The sequence below is a fragment of the Xiphophorus maculatus genome, chromosome 6 (genome assembly GCF_002775205.1).
Source record: "Xiphophorus maculatus strain JP 163 A chromosome 6, X_maculatus-5.0-male, whole genome shotgun sequence".
NCBI classification, from domain to species: Eukaryota; Metazoa; Chordata; class Actinopteri; order Cyprinodontiformes; family Poeciliidae; genus Xiphophorus; species Xiphophorus maculatus.
In genome coordinates, this window is record NC_036448.1 from 6,410,138 (window position 1) to 6,434,094 (window position 23,957).

General features: G+C 41.7%; 1 protein-coding gene across 2 annotated transcripts in view; it reads left to right on the forward strand.

Moving 5' to 3' along the window:
* Positions 1–23,040, forward strand: part of sugt1 (SGT1 homolog, MIS12 kinetochore complex assembly cochaperone) — a 32,626-nt gene extending 9,586 nt beyond the window's left edge. For both annotated transcript variants that reach the window (XM_023334814.1, XM_023334815.1), the window contains exons 9-13: positions 702–798; positions 2,684–2,791; positions 15,097–15,187; positions 17,412–17,584; positions 22,433–23,040. In XM_023334814.1, coding sequence (XP_023190582.1) covers positions 702–798; positions 2,684–2,791; positions 15,097–15,187; positions 17,412–17,584; positions 22,433–22,534 — 571 coding nt within the window. In that variant the 3' untranslated portion in view covers positions 22,535–23,040. The remainder of the gene's footprint in view (positions 1–701; positions 799–2,683; positions 2,792–15,096; positions 15,188–17,411; positions 17,585–22,432) is intronic.
* The last annotated feature ends 917 nt before the right edge of the window (positions 23,041–23,957 follow it).

The following is a 23,957-nucleotide window of genomic DNA, read 5'->3' on the forward strand; positions in this document are numbered from 1 at the left end:
AATAAAGAAACTGAAATTGATAAAAACAATACGTTGACTACTTTGGTCAAGCATGCAAAACATAAGCTGCAACAAACCTTCCGCCTTTATTGAATGGTCACATTGTAACCAATACCTAATCTAGATTTTTCAATATTGGGACCCATACAGATATTAATATCGGGTTGGTGCATCTCTAGTTCAACTGACAGATCATTTCACTTTTAACATGGGAAAATTGTCTTGTGTAAGTGAAATAATCTGCCAGTGGGTTCTTCTTATCAATACTAAGGAAATATTTACTTAAAACAAGCTCCAATATTTTTGCTGAAAAGTTACTTGTAAGTTAGTTTTGCCTTATTTTGAGTTTACTAAGCTTTTGTGTTTTTGCAGTACAGCAGCAGCCAGAGGCTTAAAATTGGGCTTCTTAGTCCCACTTAAACCCTTGGAAACTGGAAGATTGGATTATGCACCAAAGGTTTAAAGTAAAATATAAATAAACAATGATTTTCTTGCATTTATTTTGCCTCTTGTGGTTTTGTTGAACTCTATAATTCCTTAAAGTATGTCCACTAAATCAATGCACTCAAATGAAAGATTGGATTTTTCGACATTTATCAATGTAAGATGAAGCTTCTGCCATAAACACAGAATTTATTTCAGAGTTTTTTATTTTATTTTATTTGATACTCATTTGTACCGGTGTCGTCCGTCTCTTCCAGGCACGACTGGTACCAAACAGACTCACAAGTCATCGTCACGGTGATGGCCAAGAACGTTCCCAAGGACGCAGTGCGCGTCAGCTTCACGGAAAGAGAGGTACGGAAGCTCACCGGCACGGAAGCCGACACGGTCTGCTTTTCTCTCTGTATGCGCGGAACAAAGACGGGTTATCTTCTGGAGTGTTTCCTCAGGGGGGCCCATTAGATGGGTCTCATCCACACACAGACACACAGATGCAGACACCCACGTACACACACACACACACACACACTCCGCCTCACAGACCCAAACATGCCTCCAGTGGTGCCTTGTTAACATTGCCCCCAAAGTACAGATCTAAGAACAATTTACCCTCCCTAGCTTCTCCAACCCTCCTAATTGTCTGTAGATGGGAGGCATAACTGATCTTGGATCAGCTGCGGAGCCCTTCAGGGACAATCGCTCCTTTCTTTGACTTTTTCTCTTTTCGTTTCAGTCTTTCCAGCCGTCTCTCCGAGGGGTAACTGCAGGGCACCCCAGGGAGTGGCTTTGTCTTTCCTAATAGAATAACAAACCAAATTTACCCCGTTTCAAAAGAGAGAGTTCACTCCCCAACCCGAATAACAGTCACTCGTTAAGCTCCCTTTGCGGTGCCGAGTAAAGATAAGTTCATATATTTTTTACTAGGTCAGTATATACAAAAGAAATTAAAGATGAAAGGAGGTGGTTCCACTTATTTTCCCCTCGTGACCGAGCGCGGCGGCTGTGTACCTACAGACGGCACGGAAATTCAGCTAGAAATGAATATTAAAGCTGTGATTTCTTTTCTTTTTTTTCTTGCTGGAATTGCCCAAAAGCAACTTTTATCTCACTTTCTAAGCTCTTATTCCCATTGAAGTTCTTCCGTTCATTGGTTCCAGATAAGAAGTAGGCACTTTTAGGGAAACATTCGTTGTGGACTGAGACTTGGGCACATATTGACGTAGCGTGATTATTAATGCAGAGTCTATAACAAAGTTTCTCGCTTTTTCTAAGCGTTTAGCAATGAAGTCGTGTCCTTTTGAACAGGCTAATGCAGCCACAGTGTTGGTGAATGACAGGCCGCGCCCCTCGCCCCCTCCGCCCACTCGCTGGTCATCAGAGTGTAGCTGAAGGGGACAGGACGAGGTCTCCAGACCATCACAGCAGCCACATCGCATGAAAGTTCTCACAGCCTCGCTGACGCCTTCGCTCCCGCCGTCTATGTCGTTTTGCACGTTCTCTGAGAGCTGCAGTCAAATCAAATCACAATGTTTCTCCAACAGTTTCATCACGGGGAATATTTATTTGTTTCATTTAGGGCTGCATCGATTAATCAGATTGATCGATTAATCGTGATTAATTGAATTCATTGGGATTAATTGTGACGAATCGATTGCTGAAATAATCGTCAACTAATTTAGTCATTGATTAATCAACACCTGGAGTATACAGAATCAGAAAAGGGCAATTTGCTGGAAAAAACCCAACATATTCGGAGCGCTAATTAAGCCAAAACTGTACAAGAAAATTTCAATTTTGCATTTAATATATATGTGTAAAAAAATGCCTTTGTCTGTAATTATGTTTTACACAAAACTCCTCGAGTGGCAGTGTTAGCTTCACCTAGCTCAAATTCAGTAAGGGAATGCTATGTCACTAAGATATTTACTTTTTTATTTATTTTCTTGTTAATTTGCATCTTTCACTGTGTTTTTAATAATATGTAAAACTGCTATGTGTTGTAAAACTGCTATATGTAAAAAATCTGTAGACTGCTAGTTTTTTTTTTAAATCCAGTTTATTGATTAATCGTCAAATTACTTGATTACTAAAATAGTCGTTAGTAGCAGCCCTGGTTTCATTTAATAGTAACTCTCTTGTTGTTGCAGCATCACCTCATTCACACTTAGAGAGTTTACCAGTTGGTTGCTGATGAATCCCTCCAGAGATAATGACTAAAATCTATTTTTCTTTTCTGCAGCTTTCTGCACAGATACAGATGTCGTCGGGCGAGGATTGTGACCTCCACTTCCACCTCCTGCACCCGATCGTACCGCAACAGAGCACCTTCAAGATCCTCTCCACCAAGGTAACGCTTTCAGGGTAGCTAAACACACAGGGGTGGGCGTGTGTGTGTGTGGGTGCGCTGAGTGGAGCTTAATGTACAGCACTGCTTTAAGAAAACGGTTTTATCCTTTGAACTTTTTCACATTTTGTCACAACACTGACACAAATTTTAATATGTTTTTGAGAATTTTGGTAAGTTGAACGGGAAGAAAAAGGGCGCGTTGATTTTATGACTTAATAAATCCAGCAGTTTCTGCAGCTTTCTAGGTGCGTGCTCAGATTTGGAGTGGAGGTTTTTCACTTTATATAAGTTTTGTTTCCTCAAAGAGTGCAGTGGGAGCTAATGTTTTTGTTGCCATTACAAGTCTTTGTTGATATTCCACTAATATTGAATTTCACTAGGACTATTGTAAATGAATATTTTAGTAATCGAGTAATCTGTCGATTATTCTTACGATTAATCGAGTAATCGGATAAAAAGAAAAAGACAAAGTAAAACATTGGTAAATCTTAACATATCAGCAAAGTTGCTATTGCATATCAACATCGGTCCAATTTTTCACAATTGAGCATCCCTAACAATAACTTTTCTGTCGTTTAGAAAATTAACCTGTAACAATAATAGCTCACTTTCTAAGTTAACCTGAAGAAAAGGTATACAAGATCCTGAAGTTATATTCAATTCAATAATAAAGAGGCAGGCTCACAAATATGCTTATAAAAAATGTCAATACTCCAGCTTTTGGTTTCTGTATTCATCTTCATTCAGTTTAATAGATGAACTCTCACCTTGCCCAGACATTTATAGCTTTGTGTTCATGTTATCGACGGGATTTGACCCCTTCGTTCGGCAGCTACGTGCCGCCACGATGAGCTCCGCTACCCATTTGTTGAGACCGGGATGATATGAAATAAATTTCCTGGTTCGTCCGTAAAGCTACTTGTTAATTATTTAATGCACAGCCGGCGCAGTGTTCAGTCTATTCGCTCACCTGTATAAATACACCTGCGGCGCTCGTCCCCGCCGTTCGCTCTGAACCGCCACCAGGCAGCAGCTCTGGGAGGAGAAAAGCTGCCGTACTCCAGGCATCGTGCCACTTATTTTAAAGATGCTTATTGGTCCCCCGAAAAACGACAAAGACCCGGGCATTATCTCCAATAAATAAAATCCTCCCATTCCAAACTTGAAAACTGGACATTATGCTGCTAACACTTAGCTTTCGTCAACAACTCAGGTGGAAGTGAGAGCGCTGCGCAAGTAATAATCCGGTCGGAACACGGTGCGCTAAATAATAAAATATAACTGAATGAAGCTTCGAGGTAGATGCATTTTCCTCGAGGAATTTTAATAATCGAGGTACTCGAATCACTCGAGGAATCAATTCAAGTAAGTAAGTAAGACCTAAAATTAAAATCACATGGGAATAAACTTGTTCGCACAGTAAGCCATTAATGGCTTTAAGGCAGCGACAAATTTAAACAGTTCCAAGAGAAATATTCATAATTCAACCACGCGCTAGAATCTTCTCTCAGCCATCAGAGGAGACGTTGGCACCTTATCCTAGCATGAAAACTTTTTTGATCAATAAACGAAATTGGCATGTTTCCATTAAACAAATTTATTTTCATAAATTTCAGTTTGTGTAATTCTGTGGATGATGGAAACGCAGCTATGGACTCAAACTAATGTCGGTTCTTCCAAGCATTAAACGCTGCACTCTCCCACACTCCATGTTGTCTGTTGTTGATCTTCACAGATGACTGTTACCATGGCGACACACGCTCGTACGTGATTGCCATGGGACACTCCCATACAAAATCGCGGTTTCGTAATGCAGCCTGCTCGCATGGAAGTAATTGTAATCTAATTACTTTTTTTGTTGGAATTGTAATCCCTTACTAAACTTGTTTCCTGAAATATGTAATCAGATTACAGTAGGGCGTTACTTCTACCAACTGTGTGTTGTCCTGTCACATGTAGCCTCAATCAAATTCATCCCTCGAAGGCCTTGAAGATTTTTTTGTCTTTCTTTTATTAAAGGGCAAACGACCCCTGTTGTGCCAAACTGTCACCTGCCAACCCAAAGACACATTGAGATTTTGTAGTGTGCTGGAGACGAAAGAGGAAAAGAACAGCCCACTTTTGTTTTTTATTTATTTTGTTCTGGGTCAGGGTGACCACAGCCAGGCGACATTTCATACACGACATGATGAAAAGGCTTCGGACCGAGCAACGTGAAAATTTGACGCGTGTCACAGAACGGTGGTGTCGCTTCGGCAGTATTTAGAAAAGCAAATAAAAGGCGCGGACAATTTCCAAAAGAAAAAAAAAACAAAAAAAACATGACGCTCGCACCGATTCACGCAAAAGTGAGGAATTTCTCCGATTAATCAGATCTTTCATTTATTTTTCCTGTGGCCTTTCATTTAGTTTTATTTTTCTGTGATGTGCTTTAATTCCTTTGTCGGGTAAAACAACGTTAAAGCGGGAAAAGAGCACGCTGATTTGAGTCTAAGCTGCTTACTGGGACCACGGCTGATAATTACTGGGGTTGTTGCGCTGAGATCAGCTTCTTAGTCTCTTCAATAAATTAAAGCAGAATAAAGTAGGCTTTCCTTACCTTTAATTTCTTAATGCTGCTGAAGCTTTCGGAAGCAAGAGTGGAAACGGGGAAATCCACTCTTACTGTATGCAGTGCAGCTCCTGTGTAGACATCAGTGAAGGTGCAAATTCGTCCTCCCTCACAAACACACACACACACACACACACTAGTATAATCTACCCGTTGAATGTTCCTCTGCACTCTTTAAGGTGATTACTGACCTAATGAGGAGGATGGCTACTTTTTTTTTAACTGTGCGCTAATTAGTGTGTGTTACCGATGTGGGCTAATGAATGTGCTGATTCAGGATTTATACCACTGTCAGGTTTTAGCCCCACAGATCAAGAAGCAGATTTTATCCAGCTTTTTTCTTTAATCATCAAGGCTGTGAATGTTGGATCTTTCCCCCCCCTCCCCTCCTCTACCAGCGCATTGATCTGCCCAACCCAGCAACATGGAGCTCTACTCTCTACTACAGAATCTTACTCAACTGCATTTTTTTTTTAAAGGCATTCCACTCCCACATACAGATTTGCTTCTTTTTTTGCTGCTTTGGGTGTTTTCATACATGATAGTCCGGTAGACTTGGTTTGATTCGAGACCAAAATTGCAACATTTGCAAATTTTTCAGATGGTTCGGTTCGCTTTCGCACTGTCAAACAAACCAAACCTTTTGAAAAACTCGTCCACCCCTCACCTGTGGTGGCGCTGCACCAAGAACCAATGAAGGAAACGACACCAAAACCTCTGAAGAAGACACTGTCCGAAACTTTAACGGTTGTGGGATTTCTCATTTGTGGTTAGTAGTAGACTACAGGCTATTTGTCCTGTTAGCTCTAGGCTCTCGCGTTTGTTTTGGTTCCGTTGGTTGCCCTGTTTCGTCTGCTGTAATCGAACTCTAGTTTGTTTGCCTGTTAAGTCCGGTTTGCTTGACTACTGTGTATATATATACTGTACATACAGTAGTAGTGAAACTATTACTGTAGTTTTACGCTGGAAAACTACAGCTAAAAGTTCACTGAGAATATTCTGCTCATTTTGACAGTCCCACACCAAGTTATACGGAGGAGAGGAAAAAGTAAATTTCTTGCGAAAGCATAATGTTACGGACTATATTAAGACAGGCGACCTTTATGAGAAATGAAAAAGGGATTTGTCTGAGATACACAAACCACCTACGTATAGGAAAGCGAGTGCATCAGAATCTCCTTTGAAATGGTTGATTATAATGAGAAAACGGGTAAATCAAGTCGTGTGTGTGTATGTGTTTTTAAAATTTTTATATATATATATAATTGTCAAAGGAGTGATGTTGAAGCTTTGTGTGACTTATCGAATTGAGCGTCGTTCTACATCCGAGCAGCATGAGCATCAGCCGTAGAGGGGTTTGTTTTGCAGATCACAAAGCCTTTGAAGCCTTTTTTTTTTTGCTTCACAGTGAATTTGCAGCAACTCATTACTGACGCAATAAGACAGAAAACCCCTGTTCTAATTTGTCCATAAAATGGACTTGGAACCGTCAGAGATCGGAGATGTGTCCAAGTCTATATTTGTTTTTTTACTATTATTATTCGTCAAGTCAGTTTCTCACAGAAACTGTGGCAGTGGGGTGGGAGAGAAAATGGGAAAACTAGCCTCCGATACGGAGCGAGCCTTAAAGATGCGGGGCGGCTTGCACTAATGCGAGGCGTTATGTGGTTAAACACGCCAGGTCTGCCTCTTAACTTGTCTTGCGCTCGATTGGAGCGACGATTACCGTGCTGCCCAGCAGACGGGAAACGGTGACTAAGACTCTGTGAGCGCCCGCGGGCCACGCCGCTGACCTGTAAACATCAAATCTCTTCCCAGCGAACAGATTCCTCCCCAACGGCGAAACACCGCCAGGCAGTCACACACCGGACGGCACGACGCGTCTGTAAACGTCAGGGGGAAATCAATTTTTGCTCGCTTTCTGAAATCTCTCCTCATTAGAGAGGACTTCGCTTGATGTGGTCGCGTGTTCATTGAAGCCCGCGAACCCAGCCGAGGATTGAGAATTTCACTTGGATGCACCGTGCTGAGGAAAAATCTTTTAGCGGATTTCTATGCAGTTTGCTTCAAAGGCATCAGGTTTCCCGTTGCAGCAATCTTGATCTTTACTTTTCCGGGCCTTCGAAAGTTTCTTTTTTTCTTCCTTTATTTTCCATTGCACACACATTCCCTCCGGTCCTATTACAACAGCCATCACAACGCATAGGACACTTAGTAGCTCAGAGGATGACTTTACAAATAAAAAAAGATCAAGGAGAGCTGAAAGGTATCTGAAAGTTGTGGTTTAAGAAATAGTAAAGTGAGTCAGTCGAAACAAATATAAGTTTTTTTTAAATTTATTTATTTTTTCTCTTATTGCCCCAGATTCCATTTTCTCATCTCATATTTGAAGAGGCGAACCCACCCGAGTAGCTAAAGCTCAGAAAACGTCACTTCAAGTTTCAACGGTGTTCAAAAAGTTCATGGGTTCAGCAGACTTTTGTGAGATGAATAAAATTCAATTCAGTTTATTTACGTAGCACCAATTCACAACCACGACAAAAAAAAAAAATCATCATTTTACTTAAGTCACACATACATTCCAGTTGATCCTAGTTATCAATCAGCGCATCAAGCTCAGTTCATTGGTCAAATTTAATGAACTCATCGACTTGCAGCTTTCACTCCGCCTGGACGAGCACGTAGCGCTGTGCGCTTGAGTTGTCATTGACTTTACATACTGAGAACATGCATGTAGCGACAGCGGAGAGGAAAAACCTCAGCAGAACCAGAACCGGGCTCAGTGCAAGTGGCCGACTGGGGGGAGTTTGAGAGGACAGAGTGGATACTCAGAAGGAAACGGATGAACCGATTTTCAGTTGTTTTTCAAGTTTGTGAAAAGTGAAACGGTTAAAAGGAGAAGAGGCAGAACGATTAGTCGTTCCCTCATCCAGGAAGTCAAACAGAAGATCAGACCAGAGGCACCTTCTATGGAGAGGAAAAAACATGAAGGTCGCAGTCAAAATAACAGCAAATGAGGCACGTTGGAGAGTAGTAGAAGAAGAACGCGATGCAGAAGAGGGTAAGGGAATCACACACTCGCAAAAATGTCACACCACTGACGACTCTTGATTCCTCTCCGGCAGACCTGCATGAAGTGTCAAACCGGTTGAAGCCGACTGAATTCAACAAACTCTTGCACAAACTCTTGCACTGGTTTACACACCAGCTGGCGGCGCTAGAGTGCCAAATTATTTGTTTTACTTCTGCCAGCAAAAAAAAACAAAGTCTTAAGAGAAAGAACAGAGGGAAAAAGAAAACAAACACGACCGACAAACGGGCTCTGTTTTCCACGTGTTCGCAGTTGGTTTGGTTTGGTTTGCTCGGCTGCGCCGAAGGTCTGGTCAGGTCTGTACCTCCTTCACACTAACTACTCTATTTTTGTGCCAACTTATCTGGCAAAAATAGATATATTTAATGTAGAGCAGACCACAGGATGGATGATGGTTTAAAACTTTCTGTGAGGAGCGGGGTCAGAAAGGAGATTTCCCTTTCTTTCTCACAGAATTATTAGTAAGAATTGTCTATAATTTGTGTTGTGCGTCCTCAGCTCTAGATGCACCACATGTGATGTTAAAGAAAGCATGCCCTAATAGAAGAATTATTACTGAAAACCAGTTTTTTTTACCCTACAAGTCAAAACCCAGGAATGATGCAAGTCCTACAACTTGGTTCTGTTGCAATCAATCCATTGATCTGACTCTGGATTCAGGTCAGAGCACATTTCCATCTTTGTCAGTAGAATCTTCTGTTATGAGAAATTAGAGTAGATTAAGTCGTCTGCTAGAGCTTAGGAATCTTTTTAGGACGACTAAATAGCTCAGAGTCATGCGGCTCAATATGCATTCTTCAAAAAATAATCAGGTTGTGAACAAAAATGTTAAAATCTGCCAGCGTTCAGAGAAAAAGAGGAATGTCTGAATGAAGTCTGGGTTCTTGGAACTGAATTGCTAGAGATACAACAGCGAGGCAGTTTGAACTCATTCCTCAACACACGTACACGTGTCTAAGGCCATCATAAGGAGATGCTGTTAAATATGATTATTAAGTCAGTAGTGTACAATTGTTACTCTTGTTACTTTAAACAAAATGCATAACCTGATCAAGTCAATAATAAGCAAAACAAACACATTTGACACCGTGCCAATCATTTAAGGTTTTGGCTGCTCAGTCCACTCGTTGTTGTAGTTCATACATCAACGGCTACACCCTGTAGCCGCTGTATTAGACAGTTGTCTAATCCCGTCTAGACAACAGTATTAGAAAAATTTTTTAATTTGTTTTTTAAATTTCTCCCAGTCTGTCTGTGGTGGAAATAAACCCTTCCTCCTTCCTGAATCCTGGCTGCACTTTTCTTCATTTTCTATGTTTATAGCAGAAAACGATTTCTATTTCTGTGTCATACTTTTGTTATTACTTTCAAAACCAGTGTATTGTGTGTGTGTGTGTGTGTTTTATTTATTTTGTTTTTTACCGGTGTCAAAATCTTGTTCTTGGTTCAGAAATGCACAAAATACCAAAAAGCAGGTGCGTAGATAATAACTCAAACTCTTTACAACCCTCGTGTGCTGGTATTCATCGCCATGGCTACCCTATACTTTCCATGAAGATATGTTGATAGCTTGTAAAATCTCACTTCTCTTATAGATGTTTGATCGCGTTATACACTTTGATAGCTGGAAATGATTAACTTAGGAGAAGTGAATGCTACACCGCTGCATCTACGGTACAGTTCTAGTCCTAACGTACAGGCTGAAAGCATTTCTGACAGTTCAGTCTGATAGCAACCCCACCGGAGGAGCGAAAGGGCAAGTCGGGGGGGTACGAACTCAAAAGCACGCACTGTATGTGAGGATGTGGCAAATAATAATAATAATAATAATAATAATAATAATAATAATAATAATAATAAAAAAAGTAGAAGCTGTAAAGAAAATCGAAGCAGAGCGTTGCGTAACCCAACATCTATATACCGTGTGCTCTCTATCGGCTGTGGCTGACCCGCACAGGAGCTGGCCCTTCTCAAAAAAAAAAAACAACAAAAAAAAACACTTCCTTTTCACTCATTTCCTCACTTTTCCATGGCAACAGCAGACACTGCATACCAGAGGTGCACGTGGGTTGCAGCTTAAACAAGGGCTCAGTCTTAGAGAGGCTGCAGCTGAGGATGGACTTAGACTCCTTCTATTTAGTTTGCTCCCTCGCCCGTCTTTCTATATTTTGTCAATTCCCTGCACGCCCACGGTCATAGCAGCGCAGCTCCGGTCACTCCTTATGTTTCTGGCTTATTTAAACACCTACAGACTCGCCGTCGAAGCCGTTCTTTTTTTCTTTTTTTTTTCTTCTCTCCCTGGACTGTTTGTTCACAGGTCCAGTGGGCTCCTCAGGCGCACCTTCCCCCCTCACACTCACCCAAACACATAGAATACCACTTGCAGGTAATTGCAGCAGTCAAACTCCTCAAACTTCCCCTCAGCTCGTACAGGTGGAGCGCTGTAGACCCTAACCGACCGCGGAGCTTTCTTTCTTCACGCGTGTCTCATTTAACATTTTTGGTGCCCCGTGCGAAGCGGCTGGGTGGGGGGATAAAAACACTCCAATGAACAACGGCATCAGCAAGTCGAGTTTCCCTAGATTGGCATGCATCTCTAATGAGCCCTTTAAAAAATAAATAAATAAAAGAAGAAGGAAAAAAAAATAGAAAGCGTCGCCCTCAGAGCTGTTGAGTCTCAACCAGTGTCTGACTGTAACAGGCTGCCCTGCACTGTGTTTACGCTTCATCTCCTCGCTGTCTTTAAAGACAACTTAGCAGGGGGAAGCTAAGCTGGGCTTCAGAGTACACACACACACACACACGCATGCATGCATGCATGAATGAATGCAGAAGCAGAGCTGTAATCTTTCAGCACACTTGTGCTATTTAAACTATTTTCCTTCTTTCTTTATGTGTGTGTGTGTGTGTGTGTGTGTGTGTGTGTGTGTGTGTGTGTGTGTGTGTGTGTGTGTGTGTCAGTGGCGTCTGTGGCACGTTATCGTCAGCGCGACCTCCTCCCGTCCTCTCATCACAACAAACATCCCGACCGCAGGGGTCACCGCGACAACGGGGAGCCAATTACACACTAGTGTGTTTGATCAGAACAGACGGCTGATGCGCTCACACACATGTGCACACACTCGTTCTGCTCTGAAATCATCTCTTTCCTGCAAATAACTAAAGTGCCGTCTCCCCGCTTTAATTTGCACGCCTGTCAGCGTCTAAGAATGTTGATGTTTCTTTTTTTTCCCTTTTTAAAAATTTTTTTTTTTTTAGGGAGATTGTTTGAAATCTTCCAACATCTGGGGGGGAAAAAAGAGGTTAAAGATGTTGGATGAAGAGTTATGCTAGAAACTCGGTGGGGGAGATGCTTATAAACACATGTGACAAGTGACACGGGTCCCTTCTGTAAATAGCCTGTATCTCTGTGTGTGTGTGTTGCATAGTCCAGCCCCTGGGGTCCTGTGGGTGGTGGCCCCCCAATTGTGGCTGTGCTGTCGCATCCCTTTAAGGACTGACGCCTCGCCTGTCACACACACACACAGACACAGAGAGAGGCACATGCACGCGCGCGCTGCTCGGCCTGCCACGTCCCTTGAAAGGCAGGAAACTCGGATGTGGCAGGAGATTAATGTTGTATGGCCCAGGAGCACGCATGGCAGCGCACACGCCTCCACGCAGCCAGAGCCGCGGCTTGACTCCTGCCAAACTTAAAGCGTCCTAAATATTTAGGGAACAGAAACGGGACCAGCTGGTTGTTTCAATGCGAAGAGTATTTATTTATTATTTTTTGGGCGACAAAAGATGACAAAAAAATGAAATCTCTTTATGTTGTTGCTAGCGCGACAATTTCGAGCACTGCTTGAAATAATATCTATCGCACCACGTCGGTTTGTGAGGATTGAAATCCGGATTTTTTTTCCTACGTCGTAAAGTTCTTAAAACAACGTGAGATCAGACGGGAACCAAAGTGCCTTCTCAGGCGGATGCTGCGTCTGTCGAAAGCTTTAATGAATGTTTGATTTCCCGCGTGACGCTGCTTCAAAACCCCAAGATTAGCTTAAGTTAGCTTCTCAAACACACATTGCTTTCAACAGAGATGGCTCCTGTCAGATTACTCTTTAGATTGATTACAAGTTGTTGCTTTATTCGTTTTGATTCTTTTTCTTGTCATTGTTGAAACACCAATGTCTAATTCAAGCAGTTAAAAAAAATAAGTCACAGCACTTCTTTTTAATGGGAAATTAATCAAAGTTCAGTTTGTACAGTCAGTGACCAATCACTGCAGCTCGGCTGAATTTCGGCCCATCTCCTTAGCCCCATTCTGATGTAACCTCATGTCTCACGTCGTCTCTTGAAAACCAAACTTTGAAGATAAAAGCGTAGACATTACAGGGTTTCCCTCAGTGTATTATAAGCCTGGCAGACCACCAGGCTATACCTACACCCCCACCAGGCTAAGCATCGTTTGTTTTACATACACCAGAACCAGTAACAGTGATGACATAGACTGGTTATAGAGTGTCTTTGATGAAATGGTTGGAAGCACAATAGATGGTATATGTGAACATATAGGCAGACTGAGGTAATTTGTTTTTATTTTTCTAATTCTCCGGTACCACATAAACACTGCCTGTCTTTAACCGTCTACATGGTAACAACTTCAGTGAATAAAATTGACCAAGTCAAAGAAATGTATATTTATTTTAATTGCATATTTTTATCTTTGCCTTTTTCAAGACTTTGCAGTTTGTGTTTATGTATTAATAATGTCTTCCATGTTGTTCTGTAGATTTTAAACACAGTTCCTGTTAAGTTGAATGACCAACTTTGGCAACTCCTCTGGACATGATTGCATTTTAATGAAGGGGGGGTTTCAAGGAGGCATTTGAAATGGTTATTTGCACTACAAGTATTAATATGAGGAAGGTTATTTGCAACGTTTTGAAAAAGGTGTCGCAAACATAAGTAGTTTCAGGTCACAACAATCAAAAAAGCATGGCAACATCCCGGAGGAAGTGATCTACTGTGACGAGCAACTCTGAAACGCAACCAGCCAATGAGTCGGCAACCTCGGTTATTCAAATTTTTATCTGGATATATATTAATGTTGAAGCTCTATGTTTAATTTTTTAGTTCTAAATTAGTCTCTCTAGAACTAGCAACCTCTTGCTCCTCAGTAAATGGTTGATAATGAAATAACACCTCATTAAAAGCCAGATTTAGCTCTGTAGCCTGAACGCTACATGAATGCATATTTAACACCTAAACTTACAGGCCTCCACTGCCCTACACTCAAGTTTTTTTTTCCTCCACATCAGCAATTAAAGTTGTGGATCTCTCATTTATTGGTCAAAAAAAAAAGAAAAAGCGACTCATGTTGATTTGGAGATTTTGTCGCGACTGTGTCGCTAGCTGGGCCCCGCTGCTAAAAATACTTATTGCTGAGCTCAATGGTTTCCAACCAAGTCGTTCCAGGGCTCTGTGTGTTTGCCAGAGTTATGAACAATATTTCGATGCATTAGAGTCGTGTGGGATGACAGCAGTCATTTTATGTACCAGTCAAGTCCTCCAGTGTTACCAGGGAAACCAGGATATATATGACTTGTGAAGAAGTTGAGGCATTAATTGAGAAACTCGAAGCTAAAAATGCTACTCTGAACGATTTCCAATGTCTATATCACTGTTTATTTAGCTAAAGATGAGGTGCTAGTTGCATGAAACGTTTTAAATCAAATATCCCATTTAACAGTTTCACAAACCAAATTCCCTGTAAAGTGATTACTTGAGCAGATCCGGGGGTTCGTCGCGGTAGATGTTCCGTTTTTAGTCCCTGCGTGGAGCAGAAAGTGATGAGGCGTACCGAAGCAGTCTATCGGCATACAGCCACCTCGCGCACGCTCGCTCATCACCTCTAACAGCGACCGCACCGCCCGGTTCCCCTCGATCTGCTCGCCTCTAACCCCCTCCACGTACACACCGTCTGCCTCCACCCTCATAAATGAATCATCATGTCGCCCAGCAGAGCAGAAATGTTCCTTAATTGCATCGGAATCACCGGATCTGTCTTTCGTGTGTCAAAACGCACACGGCATTAATAGGAGGGGAGAGGGGTTTCTGTCTTCTGCCATGTCAGTGCAACTCAGTGTCCGTGTTCTTTTCTTTGCTGCATTGTTTTCCTCCTCTACTATGTTCTCCGTGTGTAACGATTCGGATCAAATGCTGCTGTGTGGAATTGGGATCCGCCGCCTCTTCCCCTCTCTCTCTCTCTTTCTTTCTTTCTTTCTCTCTGTCTCTCTCTCCCGTGCCCCGTCTCTCACACCGGCCCTCTGGCTGACAGGCGTCTCGTTAGCGCGGTGTGTCTGTCAGTGGGGTTGGAGATTGAGCTGTGCCCCCGCATATCCCCGATGTCTCTCTCCAACTCTCTCTCTTCCTTTGTTTCATTCTTTCTTTCCGTTTCTCTCTATCTTTTCTTTTCTTTCACTCATTCACAGGCTAAGTCGTTCCGTGGCTCCCCCGAAACAAGCCTCAGTAATGATCCGATGTGTTATGCTTATTTTCATTCACTTTTGGTCAAACGTTGTTGTGTGTCTCTCTCTCTCTCTCTTTATTTTCTGTTAGGTGGAAATCAAGATGAAAAAGATGGACGCCATCAGATGGGAGAAGCTGGAGGGAGAAGGACAGGAGTCCAGCATCAAACACTTCAATCCGAGTCAGTCCTCAACTTCGGTGTTTACGCTCTGTTTTTTTTTTTACTCCTCTAATCTATCTGTATCTCTTCTCCTGTCTCCACTGTCGTCAGTCCGTCTCACTATCTTCCTCCTGAACCACTACTTGTTTCTTTCTGTCTCTGCGCGAAGATCAATATAAGCTCCCGTTTGTCTGTTCTCCACTAAAATGAGAGTGGGCAGTCGGGCCCTGCTAGAGTCTTTCATTAGCGTGACGGCGAAGGAAAGGAAAGGTAGCGGTGGCGGCGCGCGGCTCGGTATTTCAGCCCACGCGTTCCTGTTATGGACGGGATTAAATACGTATGTAGTTGTGTCGGTGAGGAAGGCAAAGTTGTCGTTAAGTGGGCAGCCGAACTATTTTTCCTCTGCCCAGTTTTTTTCCCCCCTGTTTACCAGGGCACGCTTTTAACTTGTGACGCCTTCGAACATGATATTTGGGAATTTTTTATGAAACGTGTCCACACTTGGCCTGAATCTGTCTGCTGCCTTATTTATGTAAATCTGCGTCTGGATTACGCGTCCTGCTCTGCCTCTCCATCTCTTGCTGGGATTACAAGCGGATGTTTTTACATCTGGAGAAAACAGAAATCAAATCTTGGGGTGATTGTTCGCCAAATGAGTTTATTCGTTCAGCCTTGCTGGGCGTGTTCTAATGAAACCATTAATGGTGAACTCCAGTAAAGATTGCCATTTTTTGTCTTCTTCTTATATGGTTCAAATGGTTGCATACCATTTGAACTTTGTCACATAACTACAAGCTTCAATGTAATTTGTTGAGGTTTTAGGTGATAGACCAACTAAATAAGGCATAATTGAGAAGAGGAAGGAAAGTATAAGAAAGAATTTCTTATTTCAAATTAGAATCTACTTGTTTCATCAACAGGGAAGTTTCCAAGCCTGGGCTTTATGGAAGAAAGGCAAGAAGAAACATTTTCTGGGGGGATAAAAAGAAACATTTAAAATGTTATAAAATTTGCCACAAGCAGGCCCGGCGTAAAAGGGTGGGCATGTGGAGGGCCGAGCCCAGGGTGGGTAATTGAAATTCAAATCAATTTCAAATTTTTTTTATTGATCCCAAGGGAAAGTTAAATAACCTAAACATGTGCGCCTTCAAAGTGATCTCGTTTGACATTTCTCTTAAAAAACAAAAACAAACAAACAAACAAAAATATATTTTTCATTTTCATAGCACCACAACAGACCCCGGCTAGAAAAATTGGTAAAAATGGATTCAGCCAGCATCATGTTTCACTCGCAGATTATTTCTCACGCAAGATTGTCTAATTTTCCATTAAAGAAATAGACTTAAGAGATTGGAAATACAAATTTCCAAGGTTTTTGCGACATGTGAGCTAAAGTGTATGCTAACCTTAGCATAATTCCTCTTGCCATCGGTAATTCCTCTTCATGATTTATCTTAACAAACAACATGGTTATTTCATTTGAAAGGTAGCAAAGATGTTTCTTCAAACATATGAAATAAAAAAAAAACATGCTTACTGGCAAACAATTCAAAGAAGGTGCTACGATCAGATTTTTTATTTCATTTTTTACCCCTCCAGGGGATCTTTGGTGGGCTCTAGTGTCCCTTATATGACAGTAGGCTGTCAGGAAAGGGGGAGGAAGAGGGAGGAAGACATGCCGGAAATATCGTCGGGTCCCAGAGTCGAACCCGCGACGGCTGCGTCGAGGACTCAAGGTCTCTGCTACGATCAGATTAAACCAAAATTATATTTTCGACTCTACATGAAAGATGCTGTTTGGTGGAAAACTAACTAACTGTTAAAACGACGGCACAGTCAAAGTCCAGACCCAAGTCCTATTGAGAATCTGGGACAAGATTTGAAATGTAAAGAGAAATGAAGTGGTAGAGACGTAGCTTATATAAAAAAAACAAAAACTGTGATTGTATTCAGAGACTGAATACAAAATGAATGCCACACTTTTCAGATTTTTATGACAAAAGCAAAGAGTTATTTTGCTTCCTCTTCAAAATGAAGGACTACTTATTGTTGGTCTGTCTGGTAAAAACCCAGTAAAACACTCTGAGGCTTCCGCTCCCAACCAAACGTGAAAAAGTTAAGCCGTTCTGCTTTCTCTTGTCTCCAACCTTCTCAGATTTTTTCCACGTTAACATTTTTGATCCTCAGTAAACCAACGTTGCGAGTTCTTCTCCTCAATTTTTTTGTTTTTTTGTTGCCCCTTCAGATCAGTACCCAACGTCTTCCCACCACACCCATAAGTGGGACAAGATGGTGATGGACTTAAGCGAGGAGGAGAAGAACGAGAAGCTGGAGGGAGACGCGGCGCTCAACAAGCTCTTCCAGCAGATCTACTCGGACGGCTCGGACGACGTCAAGCGGGCCATGAACAAGTCCTTCGTGAGTACTCGCTCCTGCGGTGACGCGGCTGCACGTTCACTCGTTCACTACTGTGAGCGAAGTGTAAACTGCAAAAAACTTAAGCAATGCCACGCGTTGCTCTTTACAGGCTTTTTTTTTTTTTTTTTTTTTTTTTAAGGTGTGCAGAAAGGAAGCATTTTTTCTCATCATTCTTGTACTGATCTTTCTGAGAACTGAAAATAAAGAAAATAGAGTTTCAGGTCCACTCTATATAAAAATGTAATAAATCTTGTGGGCTGCGGATGTTTTTCCTCGTCTGCATTCATCCGATGAAGGTCTTATTGTAGTTTAGAGGCAGGAAGAGCTTGATAAGTGTCCAAGTGGCAGGAGTCCGGGGGGGGGGAACAAATAATCGCGACAAAATTCTCTAAAAGTCTGCTTTCCCTCTTCTTCTGTTTGTAGAGAGCAGCTGTGTAGATGTTTGTGCTGCCGAGACTGAGAGGAGAAATGGCGAAATATCTTCTTAAATAAAGGTGGCTTAGAGATTACACACAATATTAAAAATGATGGGTTTGACTGAGTCGCTAGAAGTTTTTGTCAACGCCCCAAAGTTGTTGTTAGGCCCGTCGCAATAAATCAATTAATTGCATGATAAATTAAAACAAACTCAATGATTTCCTTTTGCATAATTTATTGTTTTTGTCTTTTCTCTCTCTTTCTCCCAAAAACCGGATGATCGAAGTATAATTCATTTTACTTTTTGTTTTTGTTGTTTTGTGTATTCATTTTTGGATATTTAAAACGTCTTCCAGTGTTAAATGTTCATTAGAATTTAAAGTTTGTTGATCTTTCGAGCATGTGTTCTTTCATTATCATCACCCGTACCGTTATATTACTTTAAAATGGTCTCGAAACAACAATTTTATCGTTTATCGCTGTGACTTCTCTGAGAATTTGTCGTCCGGCAAAATTTGTTACTGCGACAGCCTTAGTTGTTTGGTGTAGAAAAAGGAAAATCAAACCAAAAAAAAAGTCGCAAATATCAGTAAACTGTTAACGTCATGTTTTATTGGATCGCGCTTCTCTGCATTTCTCTGTTCAAGTGCATTTAAATTCCTTTAAGATTAAACTGCTGCTGAAAAAAAACAACCCAGCCCAGTCACAACTGAGTGACATTGATGGTAGTCATGATGAACTGCTGTTTTTCCCTTTTCATTTAGGTAATTGAATATCTTGATTTTTTTTTTTTTTTTAATCCAGTCTATATAATTTAGCTGCATTAAGCAGACCTAGAGAAGCTGTTTGGCATTGAACGCAACTAAAGGTTAATTCATTGCACAACCTGAGGAACGAATACAGAGAAAACCCAACTACTGCCATTATTAGGGCACCAAGGTTGTTGACCCAGCCATCAACAAAAGTGCTGTGTGCCTCCGTAGGCAGTTGCCATATCAACGGCCTTTACTGCAGACAAATGCTTCGGTGCGCTTTTAAAGAAAAGCCCAGGCGGGTGTTGAGATCCGTCTCTGCTGCAGCCATGTTTGAATCGGTCGATTTTTAACCAGGTCTGTTGCACAATCCGCAAAACTGAACGTCAGGACGCTTGTGGTATGTCGTCGACAGAATACGTTGTAATTCCCCCACGTTGTAATTAAGGGTTTTCATAATTTATAATGAAAGGCTGCAGCGTCTCCCTGTCTGTGATGTCACTTCCTGTGTACAGATAGACTTCAGATAGCTAAAGATGACTCTGTGCAGAAAGCTCTGCAAGTTTTGTTCACATGGGATTAAGTGGAACCACACGGAAATATCTTACTTTCAGAACAAGTCGTATCAAAACAGAGAGGAAACATGCTATCTGTTAGCCTAGCACTTCAGCAAACTACTTTGCGTGCTACGCTCTGTCAGCAGGAGCAAAGACATGAGTTTATTAAACACCGTTAATGTCTCAGAAATAGGCTTTTTTTTCCCTCCAAAGAGATCCGGAGCTTAACCAGAACCCGTCCTAGAGCCGGTTCTGAGTTGGTTCTTTTCCACAGCCAAAGTTATTCAGAGGTTTTATTCAGAGGATTTGGAGAAGATCGTATCGTAGTACAAGGGCACTTAGCCACACAAATGATATTATTCATCTTGGTATCCATGGAAATAGATGTTGTATTCTTATAGATAGATAGATGGATAGATCAAATGTCTTTCTTTGTCTTTTTTCTCTCTATCTTTCTTTCTGTCCTTTGTGTTTTGCTTTTTTATCTTTCTGTTTCTTTCTATGTTTCCTTCTGCCTTTTCTTCTTTGTTTTTCTCCCTGCCTTTAGTTTTCTTTCTGTCCTTTGTGTTTTTGTCTTTCATTTTGTCTTATTTCTTGTTTCTGTCTCTTTCCTTCAGTTTGTCTTTCTTTCTGCCTTTATTAATGCCCACAGGAGAAATTCATGTTTATTAACCCTGTGGTTTTTATGAACCCCTCATATTTCCTATCAGCTTGGTCTCCGAGCCGATCGGAACCAGCAGCTCGGTTTATCACCACCACCTGGCAATAATAAAAGACGGGCGGCGATCGGGAGACGAGTCTTGAAATAACATTAAGGGATTTGGCTGAAAATGTCAATTTTAAGCGCAGATCTGTGTTGACGTATTGACCCGCACAAACGCTGCGACATCAAAACAAACATGGGAAGCAAAAGAGACACTGATGCTTATCCAACTTTTCTCTGTGTTTTGATCTTTGTCTTTTTGCCTCGTGTTAAATTAGACGACAAAAATGATTTAGCCGCTTTGTGTCGCAGTCGGTAGGACAGGCGTCCCTTGTTTAAAAGCCACTTAAAAGAAACTGATGTTGGAGTTTTAAATATGCTCGGAGTTTTGTTGATTGGGTGTTGGCCTCCATAAGCCGTCACTAGCTCCTATAAAAACGGTTCTTTCATCTGACCTAAGAACCAAGCTTATAAATGCTGTTGATTTGATGACTGAGACTTATAAACAAATCCCTAATTGGATCCTGATTGGATCATTCCTAATCTAGCAAAAAAAAAAAAAAAGACTTGTGTTTTTCCCTCTTGGACCACTTAGCTCACCTCATTCTGCCTTTTTAGCTCTCATTTGTACATCGGTAGAGTCACTTCTTACAGGCAATCTACAGATACACACAACGAAACAAACACAGATGCGTACAGCCTGATTTTATTGGTAATTGCGGCTGCACAAGCAGTCGTCTGCTGTTTGGGCTCAGGGTTGGTTTTCCTGCTGGAAACCCAGCAGATCGATGCGAGTTTTAACAACTTAAAGGACCCGAGGAATTCCAAACACACTCCGAGCTTGTGCAGAAAATAACCCATTGTAGTCCTTTGAAATAAAACGAAGAGGAAATCTCTAATGTCAGTCTCTGCGCGTTTTGTGGAGAGCTGACCTTTTGATAGAGGCAGCTCTGGTCTTTTCACTCTAATAATCTTAAGTAATGTTGATGCCGGCCGCAAATTGACCGTCGCGAAATGCGCGTTAATGACAGAGACCCGGGCTAATTTGGATTCCGAACTCGAGACAAAACCCCCCCAAAAATACAGGCTTTCTCGGTGGATGTGTAACACGCTCACACTCCTGAACCGACAGCGACCCAAAGCCTCTTAAAGAAGACATCCATCTGCACTTATCTACAGGCATTGATTTGTCACCGGCTCTAAGAGAGGAGCTGAGTGCAAAGTTTACACGCCCCAAAGTCAAAACGACACAAAAAAATGGAAAAGTGGGGGGAAACTCCGTTCATAGAACGTTATTTTAATTGAGGGAAGCTGCACATGTCCCAGTGATCAGTGTGAGGTTCCAACCTTCAGAGAATCATTCGCCGTCTTTCCCAGCAGAATTAACCTGCGACTCTTTTTAACATTCATGCCAAGTAGGCGTTTGCTCCAACGTTTACCAGCGCTAGAGCGGCGTAAGCATCCGTCTACATTGCGCCGCCGCCGCTCAATAAAAAACAAAAAAAAGCCAGGAAAGGGAAGAGTGGTGGAAATAAAGATGCAGCAGGGGAGAGTGTTTCTTTAGTCGCATTGATTACTGCGAGAGCGTCTTCACAGGTCTGCCCAGAAAGACCCAGAACACGTCCTTCCACTGACTCCCTGTAGCTCAGAGAGCAGACTTTAAAATACTGCTGCTAGTGAATAAATCGCTGAACGGCTGAATGGCACCGCAATACATTACAGATGTGTTGTCGTCATACTGACCTTCCAAATCACTCAGGTCTTCTGGTTCTGATTCTGGTTCTGCATCCCCAGAACCACATCCAAACATGGAGAAGCAGCATTTAGGGTTTTTGCTCCTCATGTCTGGAAGGAACTTCAAGAAAACCGCAAAACTGCTGAAACACTGTGCTACTTTAAATCAACTCTAAACCCTTCTGATTAGAGATGCCTTTGATCGGGTCACATCATTGGCAACTTCTCTATATTTTGCCCCTGAAATTTATTGTTTTTTTGTTTTATTTTATCATTTTGTAAAGCGCTTTGAACTGCTTTGTTGCTTAAATGTGCTATACAAATAAACTGGCCTTGTGATTTAACATCATTTCCACAGAGAGCCAAGTTGGTGTGGATTGTCAATGAATTATCAAATCAATTCTCAATTCAAACTGTTTAGTATATATATACGTTTTCTCTGGTTATTATTAAAATCAGATTGGTGCACTTAAACATTACATTGTGACAGAAAACAGTAAAAACAGGAGAAATCTACCACAACTGATGGCGATATTATATTTATGTAGCCAGCTCCACTTTTACCGGAGTAGTGTGAACCTTTATTTTTTGCATATTTTGGCACATTTTAACAAAACTGAAACAATAATAAGAACTTTAAAGAGAAACAACTTATAGTAATCATCTGTTTCTCCTCCTTGTGCAGATGGAGTCTGGTGGTACGGTCCTGAGCACCAACTGGAGCGACGTTGGCACGAGGAAGGTGGACGTGAAGCCACCAGAAGACGTGGAGTTCAAGAAATACTGAATGTCCCCCTGCGTCCCTTTTTTTCCTTTCTTTTCCTTTTTGTTTATTTTTAAACATCGTCTGTCTACACTCTTGCCCACCTCAGCTCCTTCGGGATCCCTCGTTGCTCGGCCGTCTGCACCGCGGTCTACTCTTTAGCCTCCTTCCTCCAGGAGGCGCTGCATTCACACCACCGCTCCACCGAAACCAAGCTAATCAACTGATTGGGTTTGAAATGCGAATGATCTATTGTTGTTTTTTTTTTTTCTTTAGAGGCCGACGGACTTACAAAGGTAATCGGTAGACCTGAAATGCAGCGATTCAGCCTTCAGATGAGTTTTCTCTAAACAACCACAGCCTTTCTGTTTGGAAGCCTTTTCACAATTTGCCGTCTTCAGCAGCGTGTAAAAAAATGTACAATTGCTTAGGATAAGAACTATAAGTGAAACTTGTTGTTTTTCTTCCTGTGAAGAGTCTGCACCAGTGCTCATTGTAAATAAAAAAAGATTTCTTCTTTGGGCTGTAAATCCGTGTACTGTGTTGTTACTGTCTGGAGTCTGTTGCGAACGGGACGGGAAGTCCCTGAACGCATCACTCAAGACTCAAAGACGGCAGGGTATTGGGACGGGGAGGGGAAGCCGCGTGCTGGGATTGCACGCCGGCAGCGGTGAAATGTGGTATAACTGATACGAGAGCAGGCGGTTGAGATACGGCTGACGCCTTGAGGACAGGGTTTACTTACTGTGGCGTGATCGGTATCGAGACGGAAGAAGTTCCCCCTCACCTCAGGTTGTTTGTCCAAGGACGAGGATGCAGCTGAAGACGAGGGAAGCGTTCGTACTGTAAATGCGCAGCGTGTCGGTGCATTTTTAAGAAGTCTTAAATTAAGGCTTTAAGTTCATTTTTAAAATTAAGGTGGCCTTTAACATGTTAATTGCAGCTATTAAATTTTGTCTTGACAAGACTAATTCATCTTGTATATTAGAGGTGGCCAAATCGATAGAAAATATCAATAATGTCGATACCAAGACCATATCGGCTCGATATTGGAGTGGTAAGATCAATGCTTCAGTTCCAGCTTCCCTCTTCAAATTTAGTTTTATTTTTGTATTGCAGTTTCTAACCTGCTCTACCTGAAAGAGTCTGTTGTGATTTGCTGGAATTCTCTTTTTTTGCACTTTATTCAGAAAAAATGCACACAAATCAAGTTAATATTATTAAAGTATTTCATAGACACTTATAAATTTAATCCAAATTATGTTAAACCAGAAAACCACCAGTAGGTCAGACGTTTGATATCAAACTTAAATAAAAAGTATCGGTATCAGTATTGGTATCGCCACTATGGAGCAATACCAATATGCAGTATCACACCCCTCTGTCGTATATTCCATGTAATTTTTTTTTGTCACACAGGTTTGACTCGGATATCTTCATTGCGTTC